The 18,720-nt window shown below is 42.1% G+C and overlaps 1 protein-coding gene across 8 annotated transcripts in view; it reads left to right on the top strand.

Annotated features, from left to right (window-relative positions):
- The window catches only part of PCGF5 (polycomb group ring finger 5), an 85,123-nt gene extending 70,100 nt beyond the window's left edge, over positions 1–15,023 (top strand). For 7 of the 8 annotated variants that reach the window (XM_069980367.1, XM_069980373.1, XM_069980372.1 and 4 more), the window contains exons 6-10: positions 476–615; positions 3,074–3,172; positions 10,016–10,105; positions 13,559–13,636; positions 14,005–15,023. In XM_069980367.1, the coding sequence (XP_069836468.1) occupies positions 476–615; positions 3,074–3,172; positions 10,016–10,105; positions 13,559–13,636; positions 14,005–14,052 (455 nt within the window). In that variant the 3' untranslated portion in view covers positions 14,053–15,023. The remainder of the gene's footprint in view (positions 1–475; positions 616–3,073; positions 3,173–10,015; positions 10,106–13,558; positions 13,637–14,004) is intronic. The other variant, XM_069980374.1, reaches the window with a different exon arrangement.
- The last annotated feature ends 3,697 nt before the right edge of the window (positions 15,024–18,720 follow it).

Below are 18,720 nucleotides of genomic sequence, written 5' to 3' on the forward strand. Positions count from 1 at the left end.
TCTTAAGGGACATCTTAGAGTGATTCAGTAGCTCCCCTTAGATACCATTGTGCAGCAGGATATCAACTGGGGATTCTCAGTGTTAGGCTGTCTCCTAGCACTAAGTAGTAACCAACAGTTTTTTTATGTTTGTTTTTTACAAATAAAAAACAATGAAAACTTTAGTTCCTTTATGGCCCCTATTATACTGCCATTGAGTGGAAGAAATAATAAGGCTTTGGTTGGTGACTGAAACCTCATTGTAGCTCTTGCACACCTTGGTAAAGTCAATTGGATCACAAGTTTGATCCATCAGCTGACAAGATTACATGATGTAATGGTTTCCAGTAGCTGTTCATGCCTTGGTTACATCACTGGTTTGAACATGCATGTGTGTTTAAGCGCTGAGCTTTGTGTTATTTAGCACTAGTTCAGTTCTGATGGCTGCAGTTTTTCTGTATAATTACACTAAGATATGTATTTCTTTTTAATACAGATGGGTTTCCAAATAAAAGACTTAAGGATGATGAAGAGGAAAATGATGAAAACAAAGACTACCACAGAAGCGACCCACAGATTGCCATCTGCCTGGACTGTTTACGTAATAACGGACAGTCTAGTGACAATGTAGTGAAGGTACGCCGCCTCAATTATTTTCAGTGCTGGATTTATATGCCGACATTTTATCACAATAGTTATGAGCATTAATCACAGATTATATGAAATGTAACATTAGGTTAGGGCATACCTAATTCTGGGAATATATGGGATATCGAATATTGTGCAGTAATGTCCATGTAGCGCTTGCTGTCCCGCCAGCGGCCTGTCATTGAAGAGAGATAGGTAAGCATACATGTTTATTATTTTTTAAACCATTTCATCAGCCGTCGACCACACATCACGCGGAGATATGCGCGACCAGTGGCTGGCAATTCTCAAATATGTTGAAAGACCACGATTGAGCCGACTAGTAAGCGATTTCTTTTTTCTCGGCTGATTGTTGTCTTTATTACATGGAGCAATGTCTGCCCTATTCGGCCTGATTTTGGCAGATAATCGCTCAGTGTAATAGGACCCATACACTAGCTCCTTTATCAGTTCTTGTGAAAACTGCCTAGTACTTTTAGAATAAATCAGAGAGGCATGAACAACTACATAGGGATAAACCAGGAGACAGCACTGTATATGCTATGATGTAGAGTAAATGTACTGCCCCACCTAAAAAGCTGATCACCACCTTAGATTGTGACTTAAACTCTGGGATTCTGGTCACCTTACCATTGCAGGGGCTGCTATTTTGCAAATCCTACAGCTGTTGAAATAAATATTCTTATAGAAAAAAAAGATTCATGCAATGCAGCAAGTCTAATCGTATTAGACTTAACAATTTTTTATTATCACCTGAAAGTAGTGTTTCTAGGAATGTAGAGCCAATAGGTTTTAATCCTACATCTGGGGGTTTGGGTAAAAAGGCCTAAATTCACAATTGTGCATTACTATTCTCCTTCTCAATAGAGGCTGTGCCTACACATCTTAAGAATTCAAAAGTCAACAGCATTCCACAATCATTTGTTGAGTAATCTAATTGTTAGTAGTGTTAGTATTCTCTTCTTACATAATCAGTATATGCAACGCTGTAAAATGTCGAAGACTGAAACGTTAGTATTATAAATTTAAAATTATTCCAATGAGTAGAATAAACCCACAGTGGATCTGTTTCAATGTTAACTAATTTTCATATATCAAACCCAAAATAGCAATGACATGCTGTACCAATCATACAAAAAATTCATAATCTTTATTATTTAAAAAAATAATTTAACATATAAATAAAAAGGATAAGCAGTTCAGACCCTTTGGAGGTGGGAACATATACTGCACAGACCCTTAGAGTGACTCTCTACCCACAATCTGACCCCCCCCCCCAAACCACTTGTACCTTCAGATAGCTGCTTTTAATCCAAGATCTGCCCTGGGTCTGTTTGACATGTGATGCAGTTATTGTCCTAAAAAATAACTTTTAAACTTGCAGCCCTGTGTCAAATTGGCGTTGCTTAAAGTACCCATGTCCTAGGATTGCAACGCCCCTCTGTCCCTCCTGCCCTCCTCCCCACTCTCTTCACTATTAGGAACACCCCTAGAATTATGTTTTTAAATAATAAAAATTATAATTTTTTATTTACTTTGTCCAGCATGTCATAGTTATTTAGGGTTTGAGAAGAATTATGTGTATGGACATATATCTAGGGGATATTGTTGTTGACTGGCATACAGTAATTTTCATATATGCTGAGCCGCATGGCATATAATAAGAGAAACAGATTGCTGAACTCAGGGAGACCAGCCAAATGACAACACTGCCGGCTGCTAGTGAAAGCGCTCAATGCAGTGAAGTCCTAGGTGCATTGCCCCCTGGGAAACATGAATTTGCAAAAAAGGAGCCCGTGGAGCCTCACTGAAGAGCCTCAAAACACAGGACTAGCCAGATATCACTCCGGGAAGGACCCTGCCAAGGGGCAGCTCCTGTTAGGGAACCACCATCTTAAGTGGCCCTATAAGTCAATGTAATGACAAGGGATAAACCAAGGCTAGGTAACCATCCACATACAGCTTTTTCGGGGTGTTGCCCCTCATCAGTGTGGAGCAGGATTCTGGCTAGGTGGGAGCAATGCCTAGTAGAGCCATAAGAGAAACAGATTGCTAAACTCAGGGAGACCAGCTAAACGACAACACTGCCGGCTGCTAGTGAAAGCGCTCAATGCAGTGAAGTCCTAGGTGCATTGCCCCCTGGGAAACATGAATATGCAAAAGAGGAGACTGTGCCGCCTCATTGAAGAGTCTCAAAACACAGGACTAGCCAGATATCCCTCCGGGAAGGAGGCATATATATGGCATATAATAGGAATAATACAAATAAAAAGATCACTCAAAAAATAATTGTGGAGTTCTGTTGACTTTTGAATACTGGATTTGGACCCAACCAGCCTTCAGCAAGCACCCATACCCATAGGCTAAGTGCATAGTTAAACGTAAGGGTTACGCGGTGTGAGAATGTCAGCCCTCACTGTTTAATGGTTTGTGTTTGCACTTGCAGGGATTGATGAAGAAATTCATCCGCTGTTCAACACGTATAACAGTCGGGACTATTAAAAAATTCCTAAGCCTAAAATTAAAACTACCAAGTACATATGAGGTAAGAAGGTTTCAAGTTTGTTTTCACATAAAATTCTACTGGTAGGGCACAAAGCTATTTTCTGGCCTATATAGCATGTATCCAGGATTTTTACATGCAGTACATAATCACAGATTTCCTTAGACGTATCAGTAGAAAACTTTTCTAGAACTCCTTTAGGAGCACTTATAACTGGCATTGGCTTATATACAACAACATTTGAGACACTGTTCAATTGTAGGTGTCATTGTGACTTTAAAGGGAACACAATTGTGCTGATATGGTTCCTTGCAGCACAGTATAGAGCTACTGAGCTGTAGAGCATACGAGCTGCGTCTACAGCAACGCAGTGCGAGAAAGATTCACAGGCACAGAGACCCCGAGAGAGCCGTGACTACACATTGGCCCCCCGCCCAGATTACTAGTTGCCAACCCTCTCTCAGCCTTGCAGGGCATAATAAAACTTCTTTTTCACCTTTATAAAGCTACTGCTGCAGCCGTGGCTGGTATCCTCCTCAAGCTGCACAGTAGCTCTATACTGTGCTGAAGGGATCCATATCAGCACAATCTGATTGGTTGCTGATTGGTTACTTTAAGATACTTGATGATCCTTTCATTGTGTATTAGGGAGCTGCATTATGTGAGTATTTTTACTGTCCACATCAATATCTTTACAAGTGGACATGTATAAATATAGAGCAGAAGCGGCGACAGGAGTATCAAATTCCCATCACGATCAGTGGAATACAGAAGCGGTCTATGATCTATATTTGTCAATGAGAGGGCAGAGAAGTCATAGTGACTGCTAGTACATGGTGAAACCCTTTGCTATGTCCATTGACATTTAGGCGCTGTTAAAAGCTTCTGTATTATGCATTATTTGCTGTTTTTCTTCCTTATTGCCCAAATCTTACTGCAGTTCACTAGTATACTAGCAAAGGTTCACATTCAAGCTACATTATAGGATCTTAGTATGTATGGATCAAACATGCCAGTATTGATACATTTTATTTCACAAGAAAATCTCTGTTCTTAGTATGCTGGAGTATTCTGCTGCGTAAACCAAACTTGTTTGTGAATTTCTTGTGAAGTATCTCAGTTTACACAGCACTAATGGAACCGTAGGTCCAACCTTCTGTTATCCTTTGGTCTTACATAAGACCAGGGCCGGCGTTAGGGGGGGGCAAAGTAGGCACTTGCCCAGGGCCCCCATCCCCCAGGGGCCCCCTAGCTCCTTCCTTCATTAGTGGAGCAGGAAGCAGAGCAGCACAAGCAGCTCCCCTGCTCCACTAATGAACGAAGGAGCTGAGCTGTGAGGACGGAGCGCCCCTCCTGCAGAGCTGCCTGTGCCCTACAGAGGAGGAGGAACGGCAAGCCCAGGTAAAGAAATAGAGGGGGGGGGGGGTTAGAGGGTCACGGAGACTGGGGGCGGGACTTGCGGCCAGGGGGCGGTGCTTACGGCCGCGGGTGGGCGGAGCCTCGGGTGTCTTTATAAAACAGTAACCCCCTCCCCATATACTAGCCTAGCGAACAGTATACAGGAAGGGGGCAGGGGATCTTGTATGATGCAGTCCCCCCTTCCACCATATACTGTTCAGGGCCCTCCTCCCTCTGTATCTATGGCCACCAGGCCCTGAGCAGTACATGATGGAGGTGGGTGCTGAATCACACAGTATCCTGTATGATAAAGTACCCCCATATCTCTCCTCTGCTCTACTACTACCCCCAATACTACTCCTAATACTGCCCTACTATTACCCCCAATAGTGCCCTACTACTACCCCAATACTACTCCTAATACTGCCCTACTACTACCCCCAATACTACTCCTAATACTGCTCTACTACTACCCCCAATAGTGCCCTACTACTACCACCATCAATACTACTCCTAATACTGCTCTACTACTACCCCCAATAGTGCCCTACTACTACCCCAATACTACTCCTAATACTGCCCTACTACTACCCCCAATACTACTCCTAATACTGCTCTACTACTACCCCCAATAGTGCCCTACTACTACCACCATCAATACTACTCCTAATACTGCTCTACTACTACCCCCAATAGTGCCTTACTACTACCCCAATACTACTCCTAATACTGCCCTACTACTACCCCCAGTAGTGCCCTACTACTACCCCCAATACTACTCCTAATACTGCTCTACTACTACCCCCAATAGTGCCTTACTACTACCCCAATACTACTCCTAATACTGCCCAACTACTACCCCCAATAGTGCCCTACTATTACCCCCAATACTACTCCTAATACTGCTCTACTACTACCCTCAATACTACTCCTAATACTGCCCTACTACTACCCCCAATAGTGCCCTACTACTACCACCATCAATACTACTCCTAATACTGCTCTACTACTACCCCCAATAGTGCCCTACTATTACCCCCAATACTACTCCAAATACTGCTCTACTACCCCCAATACTGCCCTACTACTACCCCCAATACTACTCCCAATACTGCTCTACTACTACCACAAATACTGCCCTACTACTACCCCAATACTACTCCTAATACTGCTCTACTACTATTTCCAATACTGCCCTACTACTACTCCTAATACTGCTCTACTACTACCCCCAATACTGCTCTACTACTACCCCCATACTGCCCTACTACTACCCCCAATACTACTCCTAATACTGCTCTACTACTACCCCCAATACTGCTCTACTACTACCCCCAATACTGCTATACTACTACCCCCATACTGCCCTACTACTACCCCCAATACTACTCCTAATACTGCTCTACTACTACCCCAATACTGCTCTACTACTACCCCCAATACTGCTCTACTACTACTACTCCCAATACTACTCTACTACTACCCCTAATACTGCTCTACTACTACCCCCAATACTGCTCTACTACTACCCCCAATACTGCTCTACTACCATTGCTATTATTACCTCCACTCCTGATACTACTACTACTCCCAAAACTGCTACTCCCCTTATCTACTACTACACCCCTCATCTTATATGCTTCTACTATTGCTACACCCCTTATCCACTATGCCTATACTACTACACCCATCAAAAAATAAATAAAAAAAATCGAGAAAAGAAAAAACGAGATTTTATTTTTTGCCCACATCACCCCAGCCCTAGGAGATGCTATGTGCTGGGGGCGGGGGGGGCATTTAACTATCAGTGGAGATGCTATCTGCTGAGGGGGCAACTATCAGTGGAGATGCTATGTGCTGGGGGGGGGGGGGGAACAGGGGAGATGCTATGTGCTGGGGGGGGGGTAACTATCAGGGGAGCTGCTATCTGCTGAGGGGGCAACTATCAGGGGGCTAGCTAACAGGTGTAAAACCTACAGTGAGATGCCTCCTATATTGGTGGATACTACATACTGGGTGGTGGAGGTAACTACCAGAAGAATTACCTACAGAGGGATACCGACTATATGTACTATGGAGGCACAGAGGGACCTATCTACTATATAGGGCACAGAGGGGTCTTATTTAAGGTCACAGAAGATCACCCCACCTCGAGCAGCGCGCCAACCGCTGACAAAAAAGTATCGGGACCTTAAATTGCTGCTACAATGTTTTAGCATTTGGGGCCCCACCTTCAACTTTGCCCAGGGCCACATTTTGTCTAAAACCGGCCCTGCATAAGACTGTGCTAACATGCCAGCCTTGCGGAAAAAGCTTTAGTATGAGCAGTAGTGTGCACCATTGTGCAGCTTTGTATAATGAAAAACAACAGGGCACTACTACTCAAATCAAATCGAAAAGTATACCATAATTTTCGGGGTGCTCAACCCAAACATGACATAACAAAAGCAACTGTATCCAAAAAGAAGAAAGAAAAGTATGTCATACAAATATGGGTGGCACATCCAAATAATAAATAGTCGTATCTCTCACAATTAAGTAGAATAATTCTTTATTAATGTACCAAAAATATTACAAGTGCAAGACAAACATCTAAAAACATTTAAAAAACAGAGAAAAATTCTATTGGACTGGGCAAGGTAGCCACAGTACCACACTATCCCGACTGGTATAAGTATAAACCCCCTCCTATGCAATGTATGTGGAAAATGGCTATAGCTGTAACTAAACCTATGTCTGAGATGGACACGAAGACCAAGAAGATATCTCAGAGAAAATGGAAAAAATACAAAGAATATACATGGTAGAGCATAAGATCAGATATCACCATAGGAGGGAGACCAAGTCGGGAACTGGCAACCCCACGCGTTCCGTCTCTGTGCCGAGACTTTCTCGGCACAGAGACGGAACGCGTGGGGTTGCCAGTTCCCGACTTGGTCTCCCTCCTATGGTGATATCTGATCTTATGCTCTACCATGTATATTCTTTGTATTTTTTCCATTTTCTCTGAGATATCTTCTTGGTCTTCGTGTCCATCTCAGACATAGGTTTAGTTACAGCTATAGCCATTTTCCACATACATTGCATAGGAGGGGGTTTATACTTATACCAGTCGGGATAGTGTGGTACTGTGGCTACCTTGCCCAGTCCAATAGAATTTTTCTCTGTTTTTTAAATGTTTTTAGATGTTTGTCTTGCACTTGTAATATTTTTGGTACATTAATAAAGAATTATTCTACTTAATTGTGAGAGATACGACTATTTATTATTTGGATGTGCCACCCATATTTGTATGACATACTTTTCTTTCTTCTTTTTGGATACACCATTGTGCAGCTATGTATAGAGAGATCACATTTAGACAAGCACATCATATACGTGTTGTTTAGGAATTATTCTAGCAACAAGCGACATTTATGGTATGTGGAATATAACAATTTACACCCCCTGCCTAACACTTGATCACCTTAAGTCTGGCATTTCTAACATTTGGCAGGTCTGCCTACCCACTGTCTGTTTTTAGGCGATGTCTCAGGAGCATCAGGTTTCAGTACACAACACCGTTCTTGTCTCAGAAACAAAGACAGTTGGCAGATGTAGATTTGCTTTTAGCTTCTGCCCACTCCTATTTTTACAGACAAGCTTTGTGTTGTGTATCAGTAATAGTTGTACAGTAAAGTTCTTCGGTTACACACAAATTGTTAACAAAAAAAACAACAAATCACTTCACTTTCTCATGTTCCTATTGGGAAAGCTGGGTGAGAATTGATTTAACCATTATAATAACTGAGGTGTTGTCAGCCCCAGAAATGTTAACTGCTGTGCGCCCATTGACTTGACAAAGGCCTCCCTTGCCTGAAACATTGCCTCTTTCTCCATAATCTTTATAATAGAAGTAAAATAAGAACAAGTACAATTGACACCAGTGCCTTGGATTTCATTGACATGAAATTTATTTATGAGCTGTCCACCTTTTTGGCATTTTACATCGGTGGATGATCTTCCTAATACTCTGTATTCAAATGCCACTTTTATTGTATATCAGCTACCTTTGCAACCATTTGTGACAATTTTTTTTCTTACTTGTGTGTACTCTGTATACTTTACTTTAAAGAGCTTCTGTAGATAATTTTTTTTTATCTAAATGTGTTCGGGTTCAGGGGGGGCAGAAATTAATACACTTGTACACACCTGCTGCCGACTGCCCAGAACGTCCTGTTCTTCACCCGACACAAAGGAGGTAATCATTCAGCCAATCAGAGGCTGAGGTGGGTGACTGTCTGAGCGGACATTTCTAGAAAGCTCTAATCATTAAGGGGCAGCATCGGTGGGGGATCAGCAGAAGGTATGTGTGTATTTAATTTCTCCTCCCACATTGAGAGCCTCTTTTAAATAAAAAGTAAAGATTAGGCACAAATCTTTACCAATTAGCAACTGTTGGAGAAACTATAATGATGTAGTATTGGTTGTCACCCAGCTTTTACTTACAGATCGGTAAATGCACACCATATAAACCACCCAGCTTTTCCTAGCAGAATGTCATCTTCATCATTTAAACATGAGAGGACATTTCACACATAGGGGGACATTTATCAAGGCTTGCATACACGTACACCAGTCTTAAGTAAAGCCCCATCCCCTTTTCCCCAGATGGATTTACTAAGAGGTGTACACCTCTTAGTACAGTCAACCAGCTCTGCGCATGGTGCAGGCATTGCGCAAAAATCTACACCTGCTCTGGAGCAGGTATAGAATTTTGCCTGGTTTATTCCAGGCATGAACCTTGATAAATTAATCTCCGCCTTTCTTCGCCCCCCCCCTTTCAGCAATCTGCACCTCCTCCCTGATTTAACGCAAGGAAAAACGTGGGTAAAATCTTCAGCGAGTAAGGTGTATTTACTTTATTTACCATATTTTGTTTTCAGCCAGTGGCCAAAGCAAGAAATGCCCAACATAAAATCCTCAGCGTCAGATCTGCAGCATTGGGTGCAGATTTTATGCAGAGAAAGTCAATGATTACATTCTGTGGATTACACCTGTGTATAGCCTTAAGCTATCTGCACACTACTTAGTATGAGACCGGCCGTTCCGTGCCAGATGATCTTTAGCGCTGCAGAGTTCTCATGCGGGCGTGTCTGTGTGTGCCCGCATCAGAACTCCCCACTGCACACTATGGAGCGTGCAGCCTGAGCCATACGCTCCATAGTGTGCACTGACATGTCAGTTTTCTACGGCGCCGCTAGGGATCCCAGCCAGTGTGTATACCTGCAGTGCAACATAAGTTCTGTACCAATCACAGCCGTTGCAACAATGGCCATGATTAGTACAGAACTTACGCTGTGTGAACATGGCCTTATAATGTATTATTTTTTTACTCCGCTTATTCTAGGGGAGAATAGTATCAGAGGAAAGGTAGATTAGGGAAAGCATTTGGGGTTAAGGAATATGCTGAAATACACCATGCTTACATTATCTCTTATTTTTCAGCTGGATGTACTATGCAATGGCGAAATCATGGGAAAGGACCACACAATGGAGTTTATATATATGACAAGATGGCGACTAAGGGGTGAAAATGTAAATATGTTATCTTTGAAGTTTTACTCTAGACTAATTAGTAAAAACATAATTGTGATGTTTGCTTGCACAACAGGTTGGAGGCAAAACTCACAGCATGTTGCCTATAAACCCTCAATAACTCTTAGCCGACAATTATTTCTCCTATCCACCCCATACATATAAACATTCGGCGCAGACTGCTCTAGTGCCAGCTTATCTCAGGGAGTGAAAATCCAGCATGCCCAAACTCTATCTCCACCAACATTATTTGTGGGTGGAGACTCTGGCTTCTCCAATTCACCTTATACTGACGGTCAAACCCACTGCCAGTGGCAGGTTTGGTCATCTTTATTATAGAGTGTATGGGGGCTTTTACTGACATGGGGCTCCGAATCTTTAATAGTAATAACTGCCCTTTTCTGTATTAATCCCATAATATTATATATGGAGCACTTAAAGTGACACTGTCACCTCCTTTTTGCATTTTGACATCTCTACACAGGTGTAAAGGGAAAATTTAACGGTTTTCATACCTTATTTTTTATCATACGTCATGGTGCTTGTTCAAGTAAAAAGTCATTTTTTGTCAACTGCAGATTGTGTTAAGTGGGTGGGGCCTCGCGGCATTAGCGCCATTTAGCGCCACAACGCCACAGTTGGCCCCACCCCCTCGCCGGCCATTGGAACAGGCTGGCCGAAAGATCTAGACCCCACCCCTTTACGTCGGCCAAACAATGGGTGTCAAGGGGGCGGGGCCAACTTGCCATTGTGGGCGGGGCTAAGTGATGCTAATCCCGCGAGGCCACGCCCACTTAATACAATCTGCAGTTGATAAAAGGACACTTTTTACTTGAACAAGCACTATGACGTATGATATGAAATAAGGTATGAAAAAAGCTAAGTTTACCCTTTACACCTGTGTAGAGATGTCAGAAAGCACAAAGGGGGTGAGTGTCACTTTAAACCAAAATGGCACAGGAAAAAGCCTCCAGTCAGACCCTTACTGCTGGTCACTGTAATTGGTGGGTTGAAAGGAAGTTTCTTCTGTGTTCCTTATTAAGGCTGTCTGCACATATAAACACATATGCATTGGAAATTTTTTTTAAAAAAAGCTCCTGTGACTTGTAATGTTATTTCATACTTGTCATGGTGCGGCCTGCTGTTCTTTTATCTTTTTTTAGAATGTCCACCTAGTGTGTAAGGGTATGTTTACACTGAGCAAATGGGGCGGAATTCCCCCTTCAGTGTAAGACCACATCTTTATGGAAGGGCTCGCACGCCACCGCTCACCTCTCTCTCTCTCTTTCTGCTCAAAGAATTGACATGTCAATTCTTTAAGCTGAGGCACGCGAGCCCTCCCATAGAGATGCACTTTGACACTGAAGCAGGCAGAATTCTCCATGGTGGAATTCCGCCCCATTTGCTCAGTGTGAACATACCCTAAAGCTGGTGGTCACTCATACTCAGTAGCTCAATTCCACTGCCGGTATTCTCTTGTGCAGATGAATCCTGTACGCTCCCCTACCCCCCCCCCCCCCCCCCCGCCAAACACAGACAATGACACACATATACACACACAGAGGCACCATTAACGTATATACAGATACGCCACTGACATACACACATATATACACTGTAATGTGATTACACTAGTGCTGATGTATACACCATGAGTAGACTGTACACAGGGAAATCATCTCAGTGTAATAAGAAATACTCAACCAGAAATAAAAGAAAATGCAGCAGATATTAATGGTGGGTTCTTTTATTAGAGCCCAGCATTAATAGAAGCTGCTGCAGAACATTTTTGAAAGCAAACCTGTCAATCACTTGAGACACTACTGACATACACAAACACACACATATACACCAGTGCTACAGACATTGCTGACATACACACACATATACACCAGTGCTACAGACATTGCTGACATACACACATACACACACACACACACACATAGCCACAGATACATACACATACTGACATATACATATATACACAGATACATATATACACTCACTGACACACATACACAGCACTTACAGCTCCAAGGCTTCCCCCTCCTCCTCCTGTAGTCTGGGCTGATCTTCACATAGAAGTATTGAGGACCTTTGGGTCATGTGACCCAAAGGTCCTTCATCCCTCTCCTGTGCCGTTCAGGACCTGGCAGGTCCTGCTCCTCTGTTCAGCCCACTCACCCAGCACTACAGTGAGGGGGCTGAACAGTGCAGTGGCGGGTCCCTCTTCCACTGGACCCCTGGGGGAGCCGGGTACAGTGGTCGGATGTCAGTGTCAGTACCTACCATGAAGGCAGGGCAGGCTTACTCGGGCCCCCTTTCCTGCAGGGGCCCCATAGCAGTCGCCTTCCCTGCCTTAATTGTAGCTACGCCACTGTCCTGCAGCAGCTGCAGCACGTACCGGCCACGGCTGCAGCAGTACTGTATCATTTAATCCCCCAGGCGCGTGACAGGCAGCAATGGGGAAGTAGTCATCTGGGCGGCTCCCCGCCTGTATCTAGTCACCACACTCTTCCTGTCAGCGCACTCGGAGGGATGATTAACAGGCAAAGAGGACAGTAAAGGACCTCTCTGCCTGTCATTCATCCTCTTCGAGCATGCTAACAGGCAGAGTGCGGTGACTAGATACGGGCGGGGAGCCGCCCAGATGACTACTTCCAGCCTGTCACACGCCTGGGGGATTAAACCGTTTTGTGTTTTTTTTTATACAGCTCCTGCTGCAGCCGGTATGTGCCATGGCTGCTGCAGGAGCTGTAGACCGCTGTTCAAGGGACCATATCAGCCCGATTGGGCTGATTGGTTCCCTTTATTGGGCTTCATTTATTCTCTATGGGATCCCCCAACTTTTACAAGCACTCACTCATCAAATTTTCAGTGGCCGCTTAGAGAATAAATACAGTGATGTCCATGTATGCGCTGTGTTCCCTGAGACAATTATGTTCCTGTTCTCCAGATCGGTGGGGTGCCCAGTGGTTGAATCCTCTTTACCCTCTATCATCTGGATAGGGAATAACATATTGATATGGCAAAACCCCTTTAATTAAAACTAACCCCTTTAAATAATACAGTAATTTAAAATTGACCTTTAGCGGAAGAGAAAATAGATATGGATAGATTTATATCGTAAAGTTGAGATGATAAAAAATGCTATTTAATGTAGCTAGAACATGCTGTATTACAGGAGGGATATTGGGTCTTTAATGCAGATCTATGTTTTCATTAGGCGGGAACATGCACTACTGTTCCTGGATTCATGAATCATACATTGAGTTGTGTTCTGTAGATGTCAGAGTAATTATTTCTGGCAGCTGTTTTATGTATTTTGTGAAATGTACAAAATGGTGATGTTGCTGTTTTGAGAGACATTTTTAGACAAATAATTCAACAGATCACTCATTTCTACATGCAGTTGTGGATGTCTTGTTCTAATAAACACAATCTCCTTCACAGTTTCAGTGTCAGAACAATTCGACTGCACTACACATGTCGCTCAGTGATATTGCTCCTGTTTCAGAGACATCCTCAACCGTATGTATAAATATGATTTTTTTTTTTTTCCATAATACCGCACATATTGAATGGCTATTATGTGACCAATTTAGAGCTAAACAGAAGAAGGTACAACCTGTACTTTTAATATTGCTGTACATACTTTTTAAAGTGAATTTGTAATATGTTCCCTACCTCACAGAGGGCCATTGTGATTGTACTGCTTTCTGCAGTGCCCCTGTCCCGATATCCAGACAATAGTCGGCCATAATCTGTTAAAGGGGCTGCTTTGTGATAATTTCCCAACATAAAACATTCCTTGCAAAACTCCTATATTCCGAATAACAGTTGCGTAACCATTGTATGTGCTTTACTGTTTTCTTTTGTTTTTTCTCTCTTCGGTTTAGTCTTATCCCATGGTATTGCAATATCGACCAAGAATTGACTTTGGTTAATTGGTCGGGAACACTGAGAAGAAACCTGCACTATAAGTTTACTCATCGACAGATTGCACAATGAATGGATGTGCCTACGTACATGGACTGAACAGACACTGTCTATTACACAGCATGCAAAATATGGATGTGGTCTCTCTCCAATCTGCCAGTAGTGTCATTTGTAGCTGTTGTTATGAAGCCAAGTGACAGTCTGTTGTAAACCATCGGACTGACTTACAGTTCTGCTACCACATGCTGCAAAACCTAGCTTTAGTGGATGTAATGTACACAGTTTTGTGGATATTTGGTTAGAGCCAACATTTATGCATCACTGCTACTTCTACCTTTCATTGTTTTCCTGTTACCAAGTCTTTGGTATAATACTTGTAGCTGTAGTGAAATCTATAATGGTTTCCCATGCATAATTGTGACTGACAATAACTAGAAACTATTTAATGTAGTAATCACCAAAAACATTGTAGGTGATATTCTGACCACCTCTCCCCTGGGTAGGTGATGGATATTAGATTGATGAGAGTCCCACCATCAGGACCACTACAGCCGCTAGAAAAGAAGATTATACCAATCTTCAGTGAAGGAGACTTTGTATGGAGCATTTACTATGACACTCCTATATATTCTGGAGTTTAAATTATACTCTGCTGTTTCCATAACTCCAATAAAGTGAAGCTCCCTTTTACTGTAGTCAGGGAACCCCCACTCTATTGATTGGGGGTGGTCCCCGAGGTTGTACCCCCATTGATCAAAAATATTTCACCTACTCAGTGGATGGAGAATTAATGTTTCCGTCTAGAATGCCCCAGTAACTAGCACCTTCTTATTTTTTACATAAGAAATTGTTACGATCAGAATACTTCCATTTACAAGAATTGTAACAATGACACATAAGCAGCCCATTTTATGTGTATGTGAGCAATATACAATATGATAAGTAAGTTTTCTCTCTTTTTAAATACATTTTCTTTTACGATATATGACTCCCCCCAGCTACTGATTTTTACAGAATGTCACAGCCTAGCAATCTCAAAGTGATGGGTCAGTCTGCTTTTTCAAAGAGGTGTCCGCACACAATGTCATCTCTTAAAGGTATTCATAACTCCTATTGAGTTCAGTAGGGAGAAACTGCGCATATATGTGTCTGTCTCTATCAGCCTGACAAGATTAGCAGTTAACTAGTTAATTTCCACCCCTCAGGCTTTTGCTTGGATTAACACTCCAACTCAGCATATGTACTTTATAAAAAAGATTGGTTTATCCACCATACGTTAGAGGATATTATTTCATCATACCAAAACAACAGGAAGCATATTAGCATACAGGGTCTCCTCCAAATGGCATTGCATTACAAGTGCATCACACAACCATCTCATAGCTATTAGGTAATGGCCATGAGGAAGAGTGCATAACAGACTTAAAACATATTGGCATTTAGAGGTGATCCTCTATGCTACATGCTATATATTAAATGGATTCTCTGGGGGAAAACATTTAAATCAATTGGTGTCAGAAAGTTATACAGATTTGTAAATTACTCCTATTCAAAAAACTGAATTCTTCCAGTTCTTCTCAGCTGTTGTATGTCCTGCAGGAAGTGGTGTATTCTTTCCAGTTGTCTGACACAGTTCTCTCTGCTGCCACCTCTGTCTGTGTCAGGAACTGTCCAGAGTAGAAGTTTTTTTTTTAATGGATTTGCTACTGCTCTAGATAGTTCCTGACATGGATAAAGGTGGCAGCAGGAAGCACCCACCATGTCAGACTACAAGGTACACACCACTTCCTGCAGGGCATACAACAGCTGATAAATACTGGAAGGCTTGAGTTTTTAACAGAAGTAATTTACTAATCTGTATAAATGTACAAACCTGTGGATAGTTTCCCTTTAAGAACAGGATCAACAAATCTTTTTATAAGTGGTTGTCTATACATTTGAAACAGGAAAAGATTCCCTTTCTACTGGTGGGGTCTACATGGGGTGTACTTTAAGGGGAACCTGTCACCCCCTGTGCTGGGGTGACAGGCTCCCGACCCCCCGTTAGAGCCCCCTATACCCACCTAATCCCGCCGGGTCCCGCTTCTGGAGATGGTCGGGTGACGGAGATCTCAGCCGCTGCAGCCCGGCGCGCGCACTGAGAGATGAGTCCAACGCTCATAGAGAATGACGGAGCGCTGGACTCTCCTGTCATTCTCTATGAGCGTTGGACTCCTCTCTCAGCGCGCGCCGGGCTGCAGCGGCTGAGATCTCCGTCACCCGACCATCTCCAGAAGCTGGACCCGGCTGGATTAGGTGAGTATAGGGGGCTCTAACGGGGGGTCGGGAGCCTGTCACCCCGGCACGGGGGGTGACAGGTTCCCTTTAACGCCTACTGACTGGCTCATTTACTTTTCACACAACCGGTTGACATTGTATAAAAGTCAATTGTTGAAAAACTTTTGTAATCTAGAAAAATCAGATGTTTGTCTATTTCTGTTGAGACTTCTGATAGTAGCTGGACATCTTCAGAGTAGATGTTAGGCAAGATAAAAATCTTCCTTTTCTTACATTATTCCAGAATATGTACTAGCATATTCTAAAAAATAAGCAAATTCTGGCATTTCTGTAGTGTCTGAGTTATATTTCCCATAATGGCTTGCCAGTACAATACTCTTCTCCTCTCCTTTCTTGCCAAATGCTTGATTTTTTTTTTAGTCTTCCATTATTTTATTTTTTATAATTTATTAAATGCAGATATAATGCAAGAAACCCATAAAAGTTCCATGTAAAAATATTCTGGCAAAGTGACATAGTAATGTGTAGTCTATTATTCTTTCATCTATTAATGATAATGTATTGCTTTCTTTTATTTATACACATGTTCTATATTAGTGCGTCTCATACAATCTGTAGGTAAGAATTTTTAAGTAGCACTTACTAGTATTATAGAAAACTGTGTGCCTCAATGTAGAATTATATAATTCAATATAAAGTCTGGTTTATATATGAAAAATACATAGAAATGTGTATATGCACTGTGAGCGTTTAGGAAAGATACTGTTATTATTCCCTGTGTGGTGAGCTGGGTATATTTTCTTACGTATGTTTCTTTAAAGAGGAATAGTACTTATATAACTTGCTATAAAATGTGTAAAGATGCCTTTAAACATGTAACCAAAAGAACTAAGACTACAGAGGAGAATCTCTATTATACACAATAGTTTCATGACCAAATTCCTTGCACTACCACGTCTGAAGAAGGGACTTGATGTCAGGAAGTATATTTTTCTAAGTTATTTTTAGTTAAAATTGTATTTTGTACCTGTGAAAGAAGTGAGGTCGTCGCATATTCTCTCATTTCCTTTCAGATAGAAATTTTGTAACAATGCTTAAATTGAAATGGATTTTATAAGAAATGGCACATTTTGTAAATAGTCTTCAAGAGCTGAACATCTATCTAAACAGTTTACTCTAATATAAAACTGGATTGTTGGAATTAAATCTGTGTATCTGTGTTTTATTTCCATTCTCCAGTGTAAAAAATTTCCCTGGATTCCTAGCGCCTTTGTATTTCAATGGTAGAGCTGTTACAGTGACTACATTTCCTAGCTTAATATAAAGGCTGCAGACTGTCGTAGCATGCTGGAACTGTACAGCTATAGAGCTACAAGTGGCTGATAGTGTATTGTATATAAAGAATTCAGGTGCAGCACGAGAATAATCACTGTCATAAAAATGGGCCTCTATTTGTAGCAAGACAGTGAACTTTGGGAGTATCCCATGACAAAACTTTACTTTGCACATGAGCCAAAGTCAGGCCTCGGTACTTCAATGGATGTTATCCACAGTCTCTTTAAGTTTATCCATGAATTACTTGCCTATGAGCATTGCTGAATACAAGTTTTACCTAAATCCTCGGTAGCTTCACAGTCTGTACACTTTACAGAAGTGGATCCGTCGCATCCATTCATGTGGGTATGAGTGGCCTGGGCCATTATGAGGACTTATCTCAGTCTCGAGTCATTCCCGCAGGATCAGCCAAACATTTTAGGCTCCTCACTAATGCACCATCATCATCCTCTGCATCTATATTGCCCCATCTGTTCCCTCATATAGTGGTTAGTCCCCTCTGTATCTAATAGTAGTTAGACCATTCTGTGCCCCTATATAGTATAGTAGTCGGGCCCCTCTCTGTGCATCTGTATAGTAGTTAGGCCTCCCTGTGCAGGTAACCACCCATGTAGGTAGTATCCACCATGTTGTTATTTTCCCCATAGGTAGTGTCGCTATGGCTTCTATGTTGGTAGTTCTGCCATTGAGCTCTGGTGTGCATGCCGCCAACATTGGCAATTATGTTTACTTAAGCTGGCCTTACACTTTCAATAACTAGCCTGACCATTATTTCTCCCAAGTTCCACGTTTGTTATGGCCAGCAAGGCTCCTTTTCTATTGCTGTTTTGGTGATGACCCAGAAGAAGCAAACTAATGGTGAAACATGTGGGGGCATTAATGTTTAGTCCAATAGAGATAAATATCTGTTTATCTTTTTGTAGCCTCTACTCATGATCTACTCATAAACATTCAAGATAGATTGATCTCACCATAAATTAAATTATTATAGATCAATTAAAACTCCAAATAGAATAGCCCAAGCTTGGGCTATTGCTGAAAATTAGTTCTCAATTTACAACATT

Source organism: Dendropsophus ebraccatus, chromosome 8, assembly GCF_027789765.1.
Source record: "Dendropsophus ebraccatus isolate aDenEbr1 chromosome 8, aDenEbr1.pat, whole genome shotgun sequence".
Lineage (NCBI taxonomy): Eukaryota > Metazoa > Chordata > Amphibia > Anura > Hylidae > Dendropsophus > Dendropsophus ebraccatus.